Source organism: Scyliorhinus torazame, chromosome 8 (assembly GCF_047496885.1).
Source record: "Scyliorhinus torazame isolate Kashiwa2021f chromosome 8, sScyTor2.1, whole genome shotgun sequence".
In the NCBI taxonomy this organism is placed as follows: Eukaryota; Metazoa; Chordata; class Chondrichthyes; order Carcharhiniformes; family Scyliorhinidae; genus Scyliorhinus; species Scyliorhinus torazame.
In genome coordinates, this window is record NC_092714.1 from 228,454,711 (window position 1) to 228,476,059 (window position 21,349).

The window sequence follows — 21,349 nt, forward strand, 5'->3', positions numbered from 1 at the left end:
ACGTTAACCTCACCCCTACCAGTCCTATATCAATCAATCTACGAGATGGTAAAAATGCCCCCGAAAGCGTCGGTCAGACACATGCGATATTTTCTAATGAACCTTTGTGTGAAAAATACTTTCTAACTTCAATTTTAATTCTTGCCCTGATAATCTTGAGCCTGTTCTCTTGGGGTGCTATCTATCGGCCTCGTTGCACCCAACTCGGGGCGCGCAAGGCCAGTAAATCGCGCAAGAGGCCTCACGGGATTTACCCGCCTTGTCACGCTTCGTGAGATCTAACGAGATCTTGCGAGGTGTCTCGATCTGGATCCCGCCCATTGAGTAGGGATCCAGATTTGCATATTCAAGTGAGTGGCTAGTCTTGCTTGAATGCGTCTGTCCCGGAGTTTCCCAAGGCGCAGGATCTCACAGTCTCGCCTCGTAAGACCCCGAGCGGATGCCGTTTAGCACTGGTTTTCACAAATGTGGGCCAGACATAACGGCACTTGGAGGGGTTTCCCAGGTGATCGGGGGCTGCTATGTGGGTTGGACTCTTGGCAGGGTGATCCCCTGGCACCCCTAATACCAACAAGGCACTGTGACACAGTCAGCCTGGCACCCTGATAGTGCCACCTGGGCAGCATGACAGTGCCACCCAGGCGCCACCATGGTAATGCCAGGTTGCCCAGGTGGTACTGCAAGGCTGGCAGGGGCACTGCCAGGGTGCCCCAGGAGTGCCCTACCCTTATGAGGTGGGTTGTGGGGTGGGGGCTCGATGATCCCCTAATTGGTGAATTGGAACATGGGGGGGGGGTCCGGCAGCTGCAGTGGGGAGGTCTAGAGATTAGGGTGCTATTTTTAAATGGCTGAGCTCGTTAATGCAGGAAATGATTGTAAGTCTGGCCTCAGCCGAGGCTCAGAAATGAAGCAGATCCCGTTTAATAGCAGGGTCGTTCTCGGCGCCGCAAGCGTCGGGAAACACCTGGCTAAACGCGCCCAAAGCGGGATTCTGCTTCATTTCCGTGGATCCATGCCCTTGGTTTACTGATTTACTAACCACTAAAAACAATCTTTTAGTACTTACCCTCCAAACACCTTTCAGAATTCTGAAAATATTAGTTCCTTTCGGTTCCCTGTCCCCTGCAATTTTTCAAGCCATCCTTTAACAATAACCTCCCATTCCTGATTATCTCACTGTGATAACTCAGAGTGAGTGCAGGTGAATATTATCTGTCCTGCCGCGTTATGTACAGCAAAATTAAAATTTTGGCAAAAAGAATCCATTATTGTCTGCCTATCTGAAAAATGACGGCTGAAATATTCAGACTACGTTTCAGAGAAAACTGTTTTATTTTAAAGCAATGGAAATGACTAGTAACATGAAACATATGTATGACGGATCAGCCACCAGGATAACTGTCATATTACAATATTATTATTGCAACTTTACTTTTCTTACACAGATAAAGGCAACTTTTGAAAGGCGAGCTCACATTCCAAAATCTTGGAAGCACAATTGTTCAAAATATTTTGTTATTTTTAACCTCTAACTAATACAATTGATAATCTGGTCAGTTATGGGCAGCAGATTTAATGACACGTTAGAGCCCATGATCTGGTACCATCGCTGTGCTGCTCCCTTGGATATAGGGAATGGCTTTAGAGTCAGAAAGTAGAGGAAAGTGTCTCTCACCTCATCTACTTACTGCTTCACTAGGCCATGCTGTGATTTTCTTCTACTTATTGTGGTTGCTGCGAAGAGAGAGGTCTTTCACTTCCATATTCTGTTTTACAGCGGTGTGAAGCAATTTACTCAAGCTTCTCTGGACTAAAAGCTCATCTAGCAACATGTACTAAGGTCAGTTGGAAAAACACACCAAATGGCTAATGTGCAATTGAGTTGTTTAAAAGTGTTCGCTTGCTTCAGCTGCATACATTCCAACCTAGAAAAGAACAAAACCTGAGTAACAGCGGCCAATATAATTGAACAGTCTCCAAAAAGCTGACAGCTCAAGAACAGCCTGTTATAAACCTAAGGTTTGTAAAACTAAGTAGTAACATGGAATTTGCAATTTGAATTTTAGGTATACTGTTAAGTCCCTGTTATCCATTTTAAGTCATGCTGCTTTAATGTCAGTCAGTTAATGGACCAGTAGGGTCAGGGGTTTGTTTCATGTTGCATCTGATACAGGACCATAAGACCTGATCAGTTCCATTTTGGAGCAACCTCCCTTGCTCCCTTACCCTTCCCGTCACTGCCGACCTTCTCTCTCACTGACCTTCCTCCTCACCGACACTTGTGGTTTGCTCCTGATCTTTCACTCATCGCCCTCCTGGTCAATGCTGACCTTCCCTCTCACTACCACTTCCGGTCACTGCCGAATCCCCCTTTCATCCGCTTTCCCTCTTGCCGATCCTCCCAGATGCTGCCAACTTTCCCTTTCACCCCAGTTTAAGAGAGAGGGTTGAGGATAAAGGAGTGTGGGAGAGGGAGGCAGAGAATGGGATGGGGTGGGGGGGTGAGAGAGGTAGGCTGTGGTAGGAGAGAGGGGGAAGAGGAAGCGAGAGGGTGGGGAGAGAGAGGTGGAAACGGCGGTGGGAGAGGGTGGGAGAGCAAGGTTGGGAGAAAGAGAGGTGGGGGCAGGGGAGTGGGAGAGAGTATGAGTGCTGCAATTTAAGTAGGATTGAGGGTTTATGAACATTGCTCAGGAGAGCGATGGGAGAGAAAACTGCTGCAATCTTTGTGGGGGGTGATTGCTGGCAGTGTTGTGCTACACTATAAGTTACAAAGCAAAACACAAATCTAGCTTATTAAAACTTATATTAGAACTGATTCTGCAGGGGCGGTACATGGAGCAGTGATTAGCACTGGGACTATGACGCTGAGGACCAGGTTCGAATCCCGGCCCTGGGTCACTGTCCGTGTGGAGTTTGCACATTTCGCCATGTCTGCGTGGGTTTCATCCCCACAACCCAAAGATGTGCAGGTTAGGTGGCTTGGCCACGCTAAATTGCCCCTTAATTGGAAAAAAAATATTGGGTACTCTAAATTTATTTTTAAAAAAGAACTGGGGCGTCATTCTCCGACCCCCCGGCGGTCGGAGAATGGCCGTTGGCCGCCGTGAATCCCGTCCCCGTCGAAGTCTCCGGTACCGGATATTCGGCGGGGGCGGGAATCGGGCCGCGCCGGTTGGCGGGCCCCCCCTAATCAATTCTCCGGCCCGGATGGGCCGAAGTCCCGCCAAGAAATTGCCTGTCCCGCCGTCGTAAATTAAAGTAGGTATTTACCGGCGGAACAAGGCGGCGTGGGCGGGCTCCGGGGTCCTGGGGGGGGCGCGGGGCGATCTGACCCCGGGGGGGTGCCCCCACGGTGGCCTGGCCCGCGATCGGGGCCCACCGATCCGCGGGCGGGCCTGTGCCGTGGGGGCACTCTTTCCCTTCCGCCTCCGCAACGGCCTCCACCATGGCGGAGGCGGAAGAGACTCTCCCCACTGCGCATGCGCGGGAAACTGTCAGCTGACGCTCACGCGCATGCGCCGCCCCGAGATGTCATTTCCACGCCAGCTGGCGGTGCAACAAACGCCATTTCCGCCAGCTGGCAGGGCGGAAATCACTCCGGCGTAGGCCTAGCCCCTCAATGTTGGGGCTCGGCCCCCAAAGATGCAGAGCATTCCGCACCTTTGGGGCGGCGCGATGCCCGTCTGATTGGCGCCGTTTTGGGCGCCAGTCGGCGGACACCGCGCCGTTGGGGGAGAATTTCACCCCAGATTCTGCGTTTTCTAAACTTACTTCAGTTTTCGGATGTTTGAAGCGATGGAAATCCAGAGATATGGAAAATAAACTCTGATCATTTTTGTTTTCCAAATTTTTAAGTGATGTTGCTAATTGTAAATGTTATGAAGGCTGCAGTTTGGGGCAATTGATGACATTGATGTCAGTTATATTATTTACATTGTTAAATGATTGCTTTTGAGCATAATTGTTGTCAAAGAATGGCTAAATAATTCCTTTTGAGTGCAATTGGTGGCAAAGTATGGGCGGGATTTACTGGCTGTTCACGCCGACGGGGAAGTCCGGTCCCAAGCCGGCGCACGGGTTTCCTGGATACCAGGGATGATGTCAACAGGAAATCCCGTTGACAACGGCAGGACCAGTGGACCCCGCTGGCGGGCTGCATCCAGCACCAAATAACACGCGGTGGGGTGATCGGTAAATCCCGCCCTATATTTTTTGAGGACGATTGGTGTCAAATGAGTGTAAATGAATGCTGTTAAACACAAATGATGTCAAAATATGTGGGTGGGGCTGTTTTGTGGAGGGTAAACCTCTGTGACCCTCTGACAATTGGCTGCAGGATGAGGTATCACTGGATTCCTATCCTGCTCTGGCCTCCTGCTGCTGGGAGGCCACCTTCATCTACCAACCAAGCTTCGGCCTCAGAAAAACTTCCAGACGATATTGTTGCGTGCCCTCAGTAGGCATGTTGATTGACTATCCGCCTCTAGCGGGGTAGAAGCCATCGTCCCCCTGAAGTAGCCTCCATGAAAATACACCAGAGAGGACACATGTCAACAGATCAACACACAGCTGGTAGCATGTGTCAGTACACCTGTCTCTGTACCTACTTGAAAATTCAGCCCAACCAAACTACTTGCTTTCTCATTTCCAACCCAACCTACCAGCATCCCAGTTCAGAGCCACTTGCCAATCTTCTGAGTCAGTTTGTGGTGGAGAATGCTCAGGCGCGGAGGGTGCTCCCAGACTGATGTGAGATAAAGTACTGATGATGCTCAAAACCTAAAAAAAAAACCTGAAAATGCTGGAAATACTCAGCAGTTCTGTCAGAACATGGTGTTCTGGGTGGGATTTACCAGCTGTCGGGAAATTCTGGTCCCGCGCTGGTGCACAGGTTTCCCGGCAACGAGGGGTGCAGTCAACGTAAAATCACGTTGACAATGGCGGGACCAGTAGATCTATAAATTTATAAATGTTTACTTTACTGCTGATTTCTAAATGTTTACTTTTTGATTTCTGAGACTGAAGTCAGTTGGAAATTCCAATTAAAACTTAAATAAATAAACAACATGAAAGGCCATTTTCAAATTGCAATCTATCCACTCCTCCTTGCAGACTCGGGTACAATTTGAATTAACATAATCCACTTAACATTGTGAAGGGAATCCTATGTAATTTCTGCATGACCCCACCAATTAATCAAAAAAGATTCCAGGCTACTAATCTAACCTCACTATCGGGCCGCCCGCTCAAAATGGTGACTTGGTAGCGGAATTCACGACAAAATCCCTCGCAATCCCTACCATGCATAACTTTGCATGTCAAGTGATAGTGATTCGCCTCTGGATTCCATCTGGGCCAGGATTCATGTGGGAAATGACTGGTGCAGGTAATTCCCAACTTATTCCTGGCACGGTGGACCTCGCGATGGGCCAAGGGGGTAACTTTTTTAGGGAGTTTCCCGCAAAGTCCATCAGAGGGTCACCCTCCCCTTTGCAATGCTATTCCTGCCTACTCCATCCCCACGAGATCCCCCACTAGAGACCCCCTATAAGAGAGACCCCACCAGAAACCCCCATAAGAGAGACCCACACCACAGCCCCCCATAAGAGAGACCCCTGCTGGGAGCAACCCGTTCTGGAAACCTCCCATTACAGAGATCTCTGCAGAAAGCCCCCATAAGAGAGTTCCCCTACCTGAAATATTCCCATTATAGAGACCCCTGCCTGGAAGCCTCCCACCAGCGAAGCCTCTGCCTGGAAGCTGGAAAGCAGTCCAGACAGAGAGACTGAAAGAAATAACTGCTTTAAAACCCAGCTGTGTAATACATCTGCTGGCTCAGGCAGAGAAAGCACCACATGTAAATTCCAAGAAAGGAAAAACCAGATCAACTGGGTTGATCTGCAAGGCTTCCATTTATATCAATGTGAAATTGACTTTATTAGGCTATGATTGACAACTTGCACACAAGCTGTCTGGATTGTTTAATCCCATTTCCCTTCCCGCTTGAGCGGACTTCAAGTAGCCAGCTGTGAAACTAACCACAATGTTTATAAAAATAAGCGATGATTGATAGCTCTTGGACCACATCAAAGAGAGTTAAGTGCTCTCACTTCCTCTTTTTCTCTGCAGAAAACACTTAACTCCCTTTGATGTGATCATCCTCGTTCTGTGGGGGGTGACCCAGAAAATCCCGTTGTGGGGTGGCGGGAATTCCGTTGACGGGGCGAGTGGGATCAGTCCCCAGACCTCGCTATCGGGCCGCCCGCTCAAAATGATGACTTGGTAGCGGAATTCACTACAAAACTCCTCGCAATCCCTACCATGCATAACTTTGCATGTCAAGTGATAGTGATTCGCCTCTGGATTCCCACTCCCAGTGGGAGCGCATATCAGAGGCAATTCATCTCCGGAGGGAGAACGTGGGGCGGGATTCTCCACTCCCGCGCCGAAGTGCCGACGCTGTTGTGAACGCCGTCGAGGTTTACGACGGCGCGAAACAGCCCCTATCCCGACCGATTCAGGCCCCGACAATGGGCTAGGATCGGGGCCGCGTCACCAACACGCGCCAGGCCTTGTCGCCGCGTAAAGGCGACGCCGCATAGATGACGCGGCTGGCACCGCATAACTGGCATCACCCGCGCATGCGTGGTTGCCGTCCTCTCTGAGTCCGCCCCGCAAGAAGATGGCGGATGGATCTTGCGGGGCCGTGGAAGGAAGGAGGTCCTCCTTCAGAGAGTACGGCCCAACGATCGGTGGGTACCGATCGCGGGCCATGCCGCATTTGAGGTACCCCCCGGTGCAGGATCTCCCCCCCCCCCCCCCCCGCGCAGGCCGCCCCCCCCCCCCAGCGTTCCCACGCTGTTCCCAATGGCAGCGACCAGGTGTGGACGGTGCCGTTTTGGCCTGGCCACTCGGCCCATCCGGGCCTGAGAACAGTGAGGGTGCCGGAGAATCTCCATTTTGGGTGTCTCCGGCGATTCTCCGGCCTGCGGCCCGCGGAACTCGACAGTACCGTTCCCGCCACTTGGGAGAATCACGGGAGGGCGTCGGAACAGCGTCCCGGAAAATTTTGCCGCCCCAGGCGATTCTCCCAACCGGCGCGGGAGTGGAAAATATCGCCCATAGTCTCCCAAACTAAGAGTTCCGGCCCTGTGTTCTTTTGTGATATTGATTGTGGAATAAACATTGGCTAGGGGACTTGTGATAACTCCCATGCTCTTCCTTGAAATAGTGCCATGCTATCTTTTACATCCACCCAAGCGGACAGATGGGGACTCGGTTTAAATGAAAGTTGGCACCTCTGTCATTGCAGTGCTGCCTGATAATGTGTTTCGTGAGTTAAAAGACTAATCTTGAAAAAAATGATGTATATAAAACAAATTAACAATGCTCAGCAAGAACTCTTTAACCCATTATTTTCCCTATTCCCCGCCATCATATACTTCCTCAATTCACATGGTGGACAGCAGCTGATTGTGCAGGTGGATGACCACTGACACTTCTGTTGAATCTGCCCATGTACTGCAGACAACCAGTAGGTGGCACTGACGTGCAACCCTTGTGGAGCCTTCAACTTCAATGTGAGCGTTCTGTTCTATTCAGCTCTTAGCCTTACTGACCAGCTTGCTTTGCATTTTTTGAGTTAATTGATTCATCATTAAGAAACACTGGCAGTTTGTGGGTGAGATGCTGTTTAGCTGCATGTATGTCAACTGGCAAACTTTGCATTCCCCCCATGAGAGCGAGGTTTGGGCTCTGCTCGATTCTTCATTGCAATGTCTTCCTGTTGAGCGATTAATATAAATATCTTAAGATATATTTAAACTGAAATTAGTGATTCTTGACCACTGCCAGGGTAGCTCTGCGAATGTCTATGAGGATGTTTATGTAGAACTCGATCCCTGTTGGGAAAGTACAATTGGAATAGACAGTATAAATCATCTGGAATTTATTCTGCAGCTATTGGTTCAAACTGTGGTATAAGTTCACTATTGGACACGCTTCTGCTGGGGGTTTGCTGTGGAATTCTGCTGCCCCACTGCTATACGGTTGCAGTGGGAGAAATGGCAATTCTGCGAGAGTCACAGCTGGGGAGCACAAAACACCCTGAGGAAATCCCCAATTTTGCATTTGATGTGAATGGATCACTTAAAATGGCAAACTTTGGATTCTCTTAGAAATGAAGCACAGCACTTTATGTATGCATTTACCAAGTACCTTTGGGAAGTTAAGGGTGGGCAGTAGCCGTGGACCTAGCCAGTGACTCCCACATCCCATGAAAGAATGAAAAATAGTTCCTAACATTTATAAATGGAGGAACACTCCTGTGATAACGGGTGTATGTACAATTGGCAAACACACTGACACTGTTCATATAGTTGTTGGCCTTTTAGGTATAAGGTCGACTGGTGCCCCTAAGGTATCATACATCCCACAGAATTGTTAGACATCGCCCTACATAAACAGGCTATTTAGTCCAAGAAATCTGTCCCAGTAATTTTCTGTTATTTGGCCCGGATCTTCTGATTTCCAGATCAACCCTGTTCCACGTGCTTGTTAGGTGAATTGGACATTCTGAATTCTCGCTCAGTGTACCCGAACAAGCACCAGAGTGTGGCGACTTGGGGATTTGCACAGTATTCACATTGCAGTGTTAATGTAAGCCTACTTGTGACATTCATAAAGATTACTAATTGCCCAGGAAGCTTGAACTTCTGATGAGCAATTCCCATGCCCCACAGGACCCTCCACTAATGCCTCAGACTCTGAGCGAGAGTTGGAGGCTGCGATCAAATGGCCTCGTTGCGCCCGGCTCGGCGGCATGACAAGGCTGTTAATTCTCGCGAGAGGCCTCTTGCATTTACTATGCTCAGACACTCAGGGAGTTGAGAGGGGAGTGAGGAGGGTGGGGTCACTGAGATCTCACGAGACATAACAATCTGGACCACACCCTCACTGGGCGAGATCTAGATTTACATTTTTAAGTGAGCCATTAGACTCATTTAAATATGTTGGCGTCTGATTCTCCCGGGGCCTGGGAATGAATGCCCATGCCTGGGAAAGCTCGCCGTGGTGCCACTTAGCACTGGCCCACACAAATGTAGACCAGGCGGTGGTTGGGCTCTGGGTCGGGTGGTACCATGGCACTCCCATTGCCATCCGGACACCTTGGCACTGCAACTCTGGCACTGCTAGGGTGCCCGGGTGGCACTGCCAGGATGTCTGGAGGCTGTGGTGGGGAAGCCGAGGGGATTTCAGAGATGGGGCGGCATTTAAAAATGGCACTGCAATCTCTTCCTACACTGAGGAGGTCAGCTCGTCAATGCAAGGAATGAGGTGAGTGTGGCCTCAGCTGTGCGGACCCCGTGGTGGACAATAAAAACAAGAATCCTCTTTGATAGCGGGGTCATTCGCGGCGCGGGTAAGAACCCGCTATACGTGCCCAAAACAGGACTGTTTTTTGGGCATTAAATCGTGCCCAGAGACTTCAGACAGTTCCATGGGACTTACTCTGGAAATGTTAGACAAAAAAATCCTAGACTAATTACAGAACTGAATTCCCAATCACTCACACTATCCTCACCCCCCCTCACTCCCCTCTCAACTCCCTGACTATCCTCCCAAGCCACCAACTACCCCCATTGACTCATTTCAAGTGCACCTAACTACCCCTAACCAGACCTGACTATCCCCTGAACTGACTACCCCTCCCAACCCAACTCATCAACCTTCCTGATCCACCTCATCCACCTGCCCGCCTCCCTAATTATCCCTTTCCCTCACACAGCTACCTGCCCCACCCTTTCACTGATGTTCATCTGGTTCACGAATATTCGCACTGGACATTCAAACTTACCGCATGGCAGCTGGTGTTCCCCGACAATACAGTGCTGTGGTGGAGTTCTCTGATGGACGCTGCACATTGTATTTCTAGAGAAGCCGGGATTGGAAGACCCGGCAAGAAATGCAGATCAGCTCCTAGGCACGGAAAAGTTCAAGCAGAGCGGCAATCTAATGAAGATTGCTGCTTCGTGGACGATCAGGACCACTGAGCCACACTCCGTCTAATCCTACCTTTCTATTCATGCCCCATATTTCTGAACACTCCTCTTTTCCAACCAATGATATAATTCTCTTTTAAAAGAATGCATAGTTTATGGCAGATAATTCCACATTCGAATTATCCTGTGCAAAGAAATGTTTAAGAAGTGTCCCCCCCCCCCCCACCAGCCCACTTGGAGGCACGTGACAATGGTGGCCTGGTTATGAACTCACCTAGCTTCTATTGTGCCCGGATAACAAAATTCTGCACCTACTATGGCTACGAGACTGAATTTGTGTGTAGTGCTGAACGTTCTCCCGCTCCTTGTTATGGATCTGTTTGCACCTCTGTGAAACACTTTGGAACATGTCCTATGTAAATACGATTATATAAATACAGTTTGTAGCTGAACTGCTCAAAAATGCACTGTAAATGACTGCGATTTTGTATCTGTATTGCACAAAAGAGGTAATTTTCTGACTTCACGCTGCGAGTGGTGAATCTTGCCAACAGAAAGAATATATTGGAAACCTGAATGCACAATCCCTTCCAACAGTGCAAAGTTTGGAAATTGCCTCTTAAATGCAGCCTCTCCTGAGAAATTAAGTCTTGCCGTTTTCTTTTCACTATGCGCCCTTTGAGATTTCATGACATGATGTTTTATGACAGGGAGAGCATCTAGTTGGAAAATACAGATGTTTGATTTGTCAGAAGGAGTTTAGCTCGGAAAGTGGAGTTAAGTACCACATCAACAACTCTCACTCTGAGGTAAGCTAACGTCATTTTGCAAAGTCTTAAAACAAGAAAATCATCAAAAGGAATTGCCACTTTCACTATTAATGTAACAATTGTCCCTACTTTTGTTGTATCCTTTTCAACATATCAAAGTCACCATCACAGGAATTGAGTTGAAGGACTACATTTATGACTGCTAATAAAAACAACGGCACATTTGCTGTTAAACCACAACACACAACATTTTCTTGGTGTACTAATAAGTGCAGCCACCGTACATGGGCGAAAAGGGGAAAGTGTTGCCTCATAGTGTAGGTTAATTAGACCAGCCTAATTCAGCTTCCTTCAAATATTCTGACAATGTGGGCCTGAAGTTGACTATACAGATGATATCAGGAAGGTGAATGTCAAAACTCACAGATGTGCTGCTATATAATTTTATCATCCAGTTAAAATTCAGACATGCAGGACTGGTTAATTTGTCACAACTGTAGACTTGAAATGTTACCCTCTGGCTGATGGGATTCACCAAAATGATCTTTCAGTTTAATTTCCTTTTTAAATATTTTGAGAGGAACAAATATTACTTCAGTCTTTCCCATTTGTTGAAGTTCAATTTGGCATAGTCTCTGAGCTGTTTGTTTTTTTACTATTTGCACAGCTCTTACTGGAAAATGGCCCATTGTTATACGAGACCCTGTAGTGCAAGCTAAATTGTGTGTAGATGTACCAGTCTGTGTGATCACAGCGATGGAGAGGTCCCGAATGATAAGCTAAGCATTTCCTATCAAAAGGGAAGGAAGCTGGGGAAAATGTGCCCAGGCAAGTATCAGATGTTTTCTTTTGCCAAGATCAAAGGAGTTTGGTGAATGCTTGAGAAACGATTGTCTTCCCACCTGCACCTAGCTGTAGTTAGTGTGAGTCACAGGGAGACTGGAAATATTGGCAAAAAATTAGAGGAATTTGGACCTTCACAATTGTGCCTTAAAAAAAGAACAAAAGCATGTAATAGAAATGCTACACACTGCGCTGATCCTTCGTGTTTTATCCTGAAAATAGTTGGAGTGACAATTAAGCTATGCAGTTTTCCCAAACTTCAAAACACAATCAACACTTAAAAGGTTAAAATGTCCTTTGACAGAACTGGTTTAGGGCCTCTGCAGAAAAGCCTGCAAGAAACAAAAGAGAACTGAAGGTTACAAACTCAGAAAGGAAGACAAGCACAGCTGGGAAGAAGAGAGGAAGAAAACCCAAGGAAAGAACTACAGAGCTTTCTATAAAAGACAAGGAGCAGGCAGGAACAAAGACTTCTGATCAAATAACCACACCATGTCCTGCAGATTTGAAGAGAAATAGCAAAATAAAGAGGAAGAACATATTATCAACGAGCAAAAAAGGAGGTTCTGGCTAGATGCCTTGAGTTGCAAAGTGAAAGCCAAGGTGGAAGTGAAGCTTCAATTATCTGGAGGAGTATTACATCAGCCTTCGTGTATCGTAAGTGGTGAATGGTGGATTAAAGTAAGATACCACTACCTACCAGTTGCTCTTAAATTTGTTATATTACCTAATATATATGGGTCTAAAAACTGGCCCAGGGAATAAAGCTGTGTATGTGCAGATAAAAGCCAATCCTTGTAACGGGGTAAAATTGAACACAAGCAAGACACAATCATTTAGCACAAGGGATTATACGGCTATTTAATACCGCTTTGTTACTATATACTGCTCTATTTGACTTTACTGTTTATGTTTTTTTATAAAGTAGACTAACATGGGGTGCAAGGTGTCAAATGAAAAGATTTATTATGCTTTTTAACTAGATTAAAAATGTTGGTAGTATGTTTGTTGTATTGGATTGCACCTTGGTTAATCAAATTGGTTATTTATTTATATGGTTCAAATTCCTTTGTTATTTAATAAACAAAACTGCAATCCATACCTATTAGTTTATATTTATAATTATTTATCAATATAAACTAATGTTTATATATAATAGTCTGGGCTATGTATATATTTCCAAAATAACTATTGCAATCCATATATTATATCTATATATATATAAAAAGGAAATGATTTGGTGCTTAAGACTGTAGGAATAATTTTATAGGTCGACACATCTGAGACACGATGTTTGTACCAATAATTGGGGGTAGCACACATCCAAATTTCCTTGATGGACTTGTGATATGACCTCTTTATGTGGTAACTATAGGTTTCTCCATATTCCTTTCTTCAGTGCATTGAAATACTTGCAGAACGTTTTGACTCATAAGCTTAATTTTTTTCCAAAGAATTTATTGCCCATTTTTAGGGAATTCTGGCCAGGCAGGAACAGGAAATGTGACAGAGAGACAGTCTGAGACCCAAGTCTCCACTAACATCTTAGCATTTGGACAGACACTTCCAAATGCGAGGTTAATGCCAGAAATGCACCGTAGAACATTCTCTTTCATTAACCTGGCGTATTGCAGAGCAGTCAAGTTAACAACACAGTGCAAGAGAGTTAAACAAAAGTGGGAGGGAAGCTTTTTATTAGCCACTCATCACCTGCCTGCAGTAAGTTTTCTCCTGCCATCTTCATCCCAATCAAACACACTGCTGGGAGTCCACCACCAACATTTAATTGAACCACGACCTGGAACATCCACCAAGACCAGAGCACAGGAAATTGGATGGTTGCAATGGTTGCAGATCAGAAAATCTAGGCCGTGATCCCAAGTTTAATTGGCTTTGAACTGAATTTTATTAGTGCTGCTTGATTTAGTTCCATTTGGAACAAAAATTAGACATGAGAAATGGGTGTTGCACGTGTGTAATCTTGATATCTGTTGTAAAACTCTTGTGGGTGACTAGATTCCTCCATCAAGAAAATAACAATCAGTAATTTGCTGCAATTCCACAATGAAATTATATATTAATGTAATGAATCAGAATGGTAAGCTTTGTCAGAGACAAATGTGTGAATCATTGTAGGCCAAGGTCAGTAGGGCACATGGGGACCCCATGCAAACTGGTCCTTAAAGCCCTGGAAACACAGTCGCATTTGCAATCACATTCCTTATTCACTGGTTTGTCATCTTTGAATTCTGTTGGCATGGAGGTTTGCAAAAAGCTGTTTCTAATGCTCATTGCTGTTTAATTCTAAATCATAGAGCCGAGATCTGATGGTATTAGTAATTTGAGATATGAGCAAAATAACAAGAACGTGGATTATACCTTTATGGCCTGGAGTTTCCTCTGGATTTGCTGATTTGCATGACCTGAGCACAATAAAATTATAGGGCTTAAAATATTGCAGAATCTTGGGCCTAAGCAAGTTTACCATGTAGTATGTCCTGGACCCGCTGGGCTTTTAAGTCATCCATCGAGCTCTCTATTTTGATGAATCTCCACCCCCAAAATGTTCCCAACCCCTAAGATGTGAGTTTTCTCCAGTTGCAATAGTTTGCGAGTGATGGGGATGGCTGCGAGGGGTGGTGTACATTTGTCAATGTTCTGACCAGAGTGCCAGCTGTAACAGGAAACAAAGACATTTTTCTGGTCTTTCTACTTAGAACTTTTTATTTTTAAAAAAAAAATCAGCCCCCTCCCTCAGATCTGCTCTGTTATTTTGGTTCTCTTAATGCATTTTTATGGCATAAGCCACATTAAAAATTGCAAACTTATCAAAAATGATGTACCTAATGTGCATGAATGATAGCCAATAAGTTCAAAGTTAAATCTTAAGATGTAATGAACAAATATACTGCTGTGGATTTGATGTTTCTTTGAGATCTGATTGTTTATGCTGATTTATGCTAATTTGCATCCATTTTAAGCCTGAGTGTATTCTCATGAGATTGGGAAGTTTTGTAACTTCTCATCAAAATGGATGCAATGGGTGTAATTTTGGGGTGTAACTTCCTGATTGTGCCCAAGTTGGAAACTTGAGGCCTTATGTGGCCCCCTATATTTCATGGCCGTCATCTAAGCAAGTCACAAAGACTAAAGGCATAGGCACCCTGGATGTCGACACTGTATTGGTCATTACTGTTGAAACCAGCCAGCAGCTGAGGAAGACATACAGTGAGTTGGAACGTATGGAAGAACATCTACAAGCACTGAAAATAGGAATAAGGCAGGTGCTCAGTGCGTTTGCATATGTATTATTAAATTACTGCTTTAATAAATAAATTCCAAGAATTAATTTAAGAAATTATCCAACATTGTAACAGTTATAGACAAATAGATTTAATGCAGTTAAATAGCATGAGAAAACACTTTGGTTTCCAATACACTTGACACCCCATACCGCTTCACTCGAATAAAGTTTCAAAACAACGCAGCATCTTAACTCATATTAGCATGTATTTCTTTGGACAGATGTCTTTGTGTTTTGTGAAGTCCTCAAAGCTCCATCATTCAATAATTGAATTGTACATACTATTATGCGATTGATTAAGCATTTTAGAAAAACTATTTTACAAGTAAAATCATAGACAGCAGCACCTTTGAGTACAACCTTACAGCACTTGTAACAATGTTGTGTTGAGAACCACAGTTGGGGCTAGTCAGTGAAAGCGTAAAATTAGAATGATAAATGTAGTTTTATATATGGTGTGAAGCTGGAATACGAATGTATATATTAAGTTTGGGGTTATGCACATCCCAGTCCAAATGGGTACATAGCATAAGCACTTTAATCTACATTCTTCTGATTAGATTTATTGCTGGGTAGAAGTACACACTGCTGCCAAATCAATAGGTTTCCATCTGTGTCTATTGTAAACTTACTAATATTCTAAGTAAATTGCCAAGAATTTAAATAAAGCTTTTGTTTGTTAAATATATTATCCTACCTAATTGTAGTCTAAGAGGCTTTAGCGTAAACTAAAATTGAAATCTCACTTTTAAGTTTCAATTATTGCACTTTCTATTAAATAAGGTATAATACATGTTTGATTCTGAAGATGAGATTGAAATAAGGTGAGGCATTGGTGTCGTGCCTTCATCTCCAAAGATTAATAGTTGGATTCGCTCCTGTGACTCTTCAGTGTCAAGGGCATAGCATAGGATTGAGTGAAATTCAGGCCTTTCCTTGCAGAGAGAGGACAGTGAATAGCCAAGGATCACTGGAGTCAATTAAGCAGGTTCTGAAATCTGATTTTGCTGAGAAAAATAACCTGCCAATTAACATATGGAAAGACACCTCCAATTTACTTCTTTGCAGAATTGCCTTTTTTCAGGGTTTACAAATTCTACATCACTGAAGTGTAAGGCAATGCTTAACAGCTAAATTATTTCTTTTTGAGAACCTACACATAAAAGCTGAAAATGTAAAAAACACCATGAGTACTCGAGACAATATTGTTTGTATCAGTTTTGTTTTTTTGAACACAGCATTCAGAACCCAGAGACCTAGCTATTGCTAAGTGACTGTAAATTCATTACTCAAACAAAAAAAATAGGCATTTTTTTGCAGCCTCGTCACACTATCTCATTCACATGAAAATATTTTAAAAGAAGCACCTAAAATGCAGAAAAAAGGTTTTCATGATAGGAATAGAAAATTTAAAAGAAAATTTAAACCGTCTTTTCATTCAAATTATGTTTACCAGCTCTTTCAATCTACCATCAGTCATTGGTAATGGGTGTGCTATTGAGATCCCTTATTGATCCTCTTGACATTTGTAAGTTTCTGTTACATTCAAAGGTCTAACTGAGCGGATCCAGAACCCTTTTAGTTTGAGGATACACTGTTGTCTCATTTTGCTATGCCTGCACTCTGATCTTCTCAGGCCATGTTCATTCTGCATTGATTGTGGCAGGCTATCCACTGCTGCTCTGGCTTTATCACCAGGAAGAGGATGAGAAGGCCCATAATGATGGATCTCTCTCATTCTTGAACCCTCCCAATAGGATGTATCTGGATTCTGCCAAGCAATTTTCAGCAACAAAATAGCTTAAACTAAGAACGTTTAAATACTTTTAACTCCTACATAGGATCATCAGCTGCTTCCACCATAAAACCATCTTTTCAGTCTCTCCTCCATTTCTCGCTCACTTTCTGTCTCTTTCCCCACTATTTTACATCTTCTCTGCCCTGCTTATTTTCACTTGCTTAATTTTCCGTTTTATCTGTCTTCCATTTGTTTCTGCAGCTATGAGTAGGGCGAAGCAGCATTGCTGAGGTAGTGACATCAACAACTTGTGTGGGCAAGCTAGAGGCTATCTTTTGCCAGGTTTGATGTGAAAGGATGTTAGCATCACTGCCATGTTCTGCTGCTCGTCTGGGAGAGTGGATGGCTTTCTTTGAGGGTGCATGATGTCTAAGGGTACAATTATGCTCAAGAAAGGATTCATTGATGGAATGGGGGAACAAATAAAGCAAACAGACTAGAAGAGATTTTTATAATTGCACTTATTGGGGAGTTAGATGAACATGTGTTGGCAAAGGGAATGGATGATTATGACAATAGGTTCAACTGAGGAAAGTTGGGAGGTGGTTCAAGTAAAGCAGTAACACGGGCATCGACTGGGTGGGCCAAGTGGCCCACAATGTAAAGTCATTACCTTAAGGTGAGCCTTTTCCAAGGCTGTTTTTCTCAGTTTGCTGCTTTCCCAGGGAACTTTCCTTCTTGCTTCCAGCAAAGTGCCACAGAGGTATAAGAGTGAGCACTATAGATGAACAGCACTCAGCTTCATAAGGGCCCACAAGGCAATAAGGCAGGCAGCATTGCCTGCTCAGTGGGCCACAAAAGCCCAGGAACTGCTTTCTGCAAAGTGAACCCTACGCCTCCACTTTGGACCTGCAGTATAATGGATTACTAAAACTCCTTCTCCTCTGGAGTAGATGGAGGAAAGAGGTGATTGTTGGGGCTCCCATTGAGATACCTAGCAGCATAGTCCATTAGAGCCTCTTTAAAAGCAAATCCTCAGCTATCCTACTTGGTTGGGAAACTCTCAGCACGTCTTCACCAAACATTATTTTTCTGTGCAATGTTAAGGAACCAACCTGACCACCTAACAAAGATCAGTGTGTCTGAGTTTTTGTCATGAATCAGTTCCTGCTGTCTTTTCCATACTCCACTATACTGTTGTGCACTTAATGCCTGTGCCCATTGCACACTCTCATCCACATAACACTCTGCCATCAGAATCTGTTTTCCCACAGTTAACAATCTTTGTGAAAAGGGGTAGGAATGAATTAGTTGAAACAAAACGTAAGGAACACTATATTGTACAAATTAGAGAGCAGCAAAAAATTCGGCTGCAGATTATTTTATAAACTACGATATCCTTGGACATCTTTATTGCACATTATTGTAATATGCACTTTTTACTCCAAGCATTGTTGCAATACGCCTTCAGTTGCGATATATAGTAATATAGATTCCTAGCGCAAATGGAAGAGCAGAGGAATGCTGCAGGGAGCAGAAAGGTCTGCCAGCCTGGTGCCCTCTTGCTGGGAGAAGCTACAATGCTGTCTGTCTGATTGATTATCTTATTTCTCAATAGCAGACCAATTGTTTCTGATTATGGTTTTTACACAGGTGAGTCATTCACGAATGATATTCGCTTCACTCAAATACACAATTGCTCGTTGGTCCTGTCCACATTGACATGACTGATAAAATTCTGGTGGCAGGCCATAGGATGGGCACAATTTCTCGACATTGTGATTCAGTTGACACCATCAAACATTCCTCGGGTAGTTACTGCATATTTAAGGTATAAAATCCACATTATATCCATAACGCACATCAAACTTAAGTCAACCTCTTAGAGCGTCAGGTTTTGTTACCTGTCATCAACTTATGTTTTACTGTCCATGAATTTGTCTCATTGTGTTTACCCAGTTACTGCCAAACTGAGATGTATGTATTTTATTGTGAACTTGTATTTGGATTTTTTTTAAATGACCTAACTCTGGTTTCTGAGTTATAGATATTTTCTAACTGCATAATTCCAACTGTGAAGAGTACTGGATCCACTCCCACATATAATTTAGTTTATAGTACTGCTTAATGATATATAATGCTATACAACTTTGTTTTTGAATGAAATTTCATAAGACATGGGAAACCTTTTTTTTTACATCTAAATCGAAAAGAGCAAGTAACGTAGTGTACAATACAACAAAACATGCTATTGGAATACCCAAATATATAGGGAAGTCAGAGTTTCATCAAGAGGACACAGATCAAAATCTTTATGTTTGAAGAAAAAGTGATTTGAGTTTAAAGATTCTTTTCTGTTAAATGAAATGGGTGTTTATCTTTAGCGTCAGAGAATGTCAAAGGATATTGACAGCACTGGCTAAAATCATTAACAGTGTCTGTGCTATGTTAGCGCTATTAGACAGTATTTCATTTGAGTGAGCTCTGTGTTCCCATAGTTTGCTTTGATAGTCTGCATTGCTTTTTAACCACAATTTTGTACCCTGTTTAAAAAAAATGTATGTTTATTTATATGCAACAAAACAAGTGCACACAAAAGATTTTACTTCATAACAATTTATACTGATGTTACTGTGTCATGTATGTTTCTAAAGCGTAGCTAGAAAATTAAAAGATAATTGTGATAGTGCTAGGTTACAGGGTGGCATACAAATTGTGACCAATATACTGTTAATTTTCTTTTAAATACATTTAAATCATAATTTCAAAATCATATAGTTTTCTGTTACATTATGAAACACAATCTCCATAATAAAGTGATGTTAAGTACTGTGAATGTTTCTTCACTTTTATATTGCACTCAATGGTCAGTTATCACAACTGTTGAACATGTTTTGAAAATATTATAAACCTTTCCTGCATTCAGTATTGTACAACGTTTTCTTTGGGTGATTCTACCTTGACTTTGCAATAAATTTCATGGAGAACTGAATACCAAAAGAAGCGCCATGTAGTGAGCTATTCACCACAGCCACCCTAGTTTCCTACAGATGGAAAATCAATCGTGAAGAGGGGAGAAACCCTGGACAGGTTGGAAGAATGATCTGTGTGAGGTTGGAAGGCTAACGAATCTGAGCCTGAGGTAGACGGTTGATATGGAAAGTGATCATTGACAGTGGGAAGCAGGACTAGGGGGAGAAATCATGGGGCCCTGGTGCTTCTCCTATTTCCTGGCCTATCATTACCCACCTCTCTCCCTTCAACAGTCCCCCCTCAGTCATGCATGATATTGTTTCCCCTTTCATGATTCACCAATTAATTCCCCAAGCCGTCAGAGAAAGGACCTAATAAAATGATAACACCAACTGTTGGCATCTGATTACAAATATTGTCCTGAATTCTTTGGTCATTGCGATTCACTTTCCCCGCTGGCAGCCCATCCCTGCCAGCGGGTTTTGCAGCAGCGGCGGGTGGCTACAATGGGAAATTCCATTCACAAGTGGCGATAAGATAGAATCCTGCTGCCAGCGAATGGTGTGCCACCAAGGAACACATGGCTGAGGGACCAGAGAAATTTTGCCCATTTTCCAACATATATACAACACGAGTCATTAATATTAAGAACTTCAGTGATATAATGCAGAGTTAGTTTGTGCGTGCTGCATTGGAGATCCCACCGTGACTAGTAATAAAACCGGAGAGTACAAATATTACTTTAACAGCATTGTGCAATATTGTTAATTTCACAGGAAAACATCCCATTGGTGATTTGTAGCAGTATGCAGACAATAAGACTGAATTCAGTGACCTCAGCCCTCGTTAACATGCTCTGCAAATTGCACCATTTGGAAACAGGGACAACAAATTTATATTTGAGGGAAAATTTCAATACTTACAATCCAATTAAACTGCCCGAGATCTTTTCCATTCCAAGAAGTAGAGAACTTTCTACTGCCTGGTATTATTCAAAATCCTTATTTCACAATGGGTGTATATTGGATATTTAAATAATTTCACAAGGTAGAAAGATCAGGTGACTCCTGAGCAACAAAGTGGAATGATTGGACAACATAGGTCTTTATTGGCAGTGAGAATCTTTGGAGCCCTAAGATGTCACAGCTTTCAAGATACCAGAGAACAAAAACTGAATGGTTCACAACTATTTTTTCTTAATTAGCAAGTTGGAAGACTGCTGATTTCTGCTTCTCGCTCCAATATGTTTTCTAATGTCAACTATGCAATGCAACTTCATCACAATATTTAAATACATCCCAAAAAATCCCATAAAGGCACCAAGATAGAGTGGGATAATAGGTACTTACACAAAATGACAGATTGAAGTCAATGGAAAAGACTTGAGAATCATGTGCAGTGTTAAACAGGTAACTATTGAGTCACTATAAGTCCATTACGCACTCCTGTCCTGGCACTTTCACCTCACAAAGCCTGCTCAGTAAACTTTCATTCACAACAAAATAAACAGAACTCCAGCCATGATTTCACCGTCTGTTCACCAGATATTGTAGAGGGCAAAAGCCATCTAGTCTATCTTCTCCATCCAAATGACATACAACATATGTATTAGGAGTAGGAGTAGGCCATTCAGCTCCCCAAGCCTGCTCCGCCATTCGATAACATTGCTTACATTATATCTATGCTATGGCTGTGATCTGCTGACCGTGTTGTGCCTGAA

At 43.7% G+C, this 21,349-nt stretch overlaps 1 protein-coding gene across 4 annotated transcripts in view; it reads left to right on the forward strand.

The window, feature by feature from the left end:
* Positions 1-19,486, forward strand: part of znf512b (zinc finger protein 512B) — a 189,959-nt gene extending 170,473 nt beyond the window's left edge. For 2 of the 4 annotated variants that reach the window (XM_072514869.1, XM_072514868.1), the window contains exons 15-17: positions 1,778-1,840; positions 10,712-10,810; positions 11,919-19,486. In XM_072514869.1, the coding sequence (XP_072370970.1) occupies positions 1,778-1,840; positions 10,712-10,810; positions 11,919-12,188 (432 nt within the window). In that variant the 3' untranslated portion in view covers positions 12,189-19,486. Of the gene's footprint in view, positions 1-1,777; positions 1,841-10,711; positions 10,811-11,438; positions 11,899-11,918 lie in introns of those variants that run through there. The other 2 variants (XM_072514872.1, XM_072514871.1) reach the window with 2 other exon arrangements.
* Positions 19,487-21,349: the final 1,863 nt, after the last annotated feature.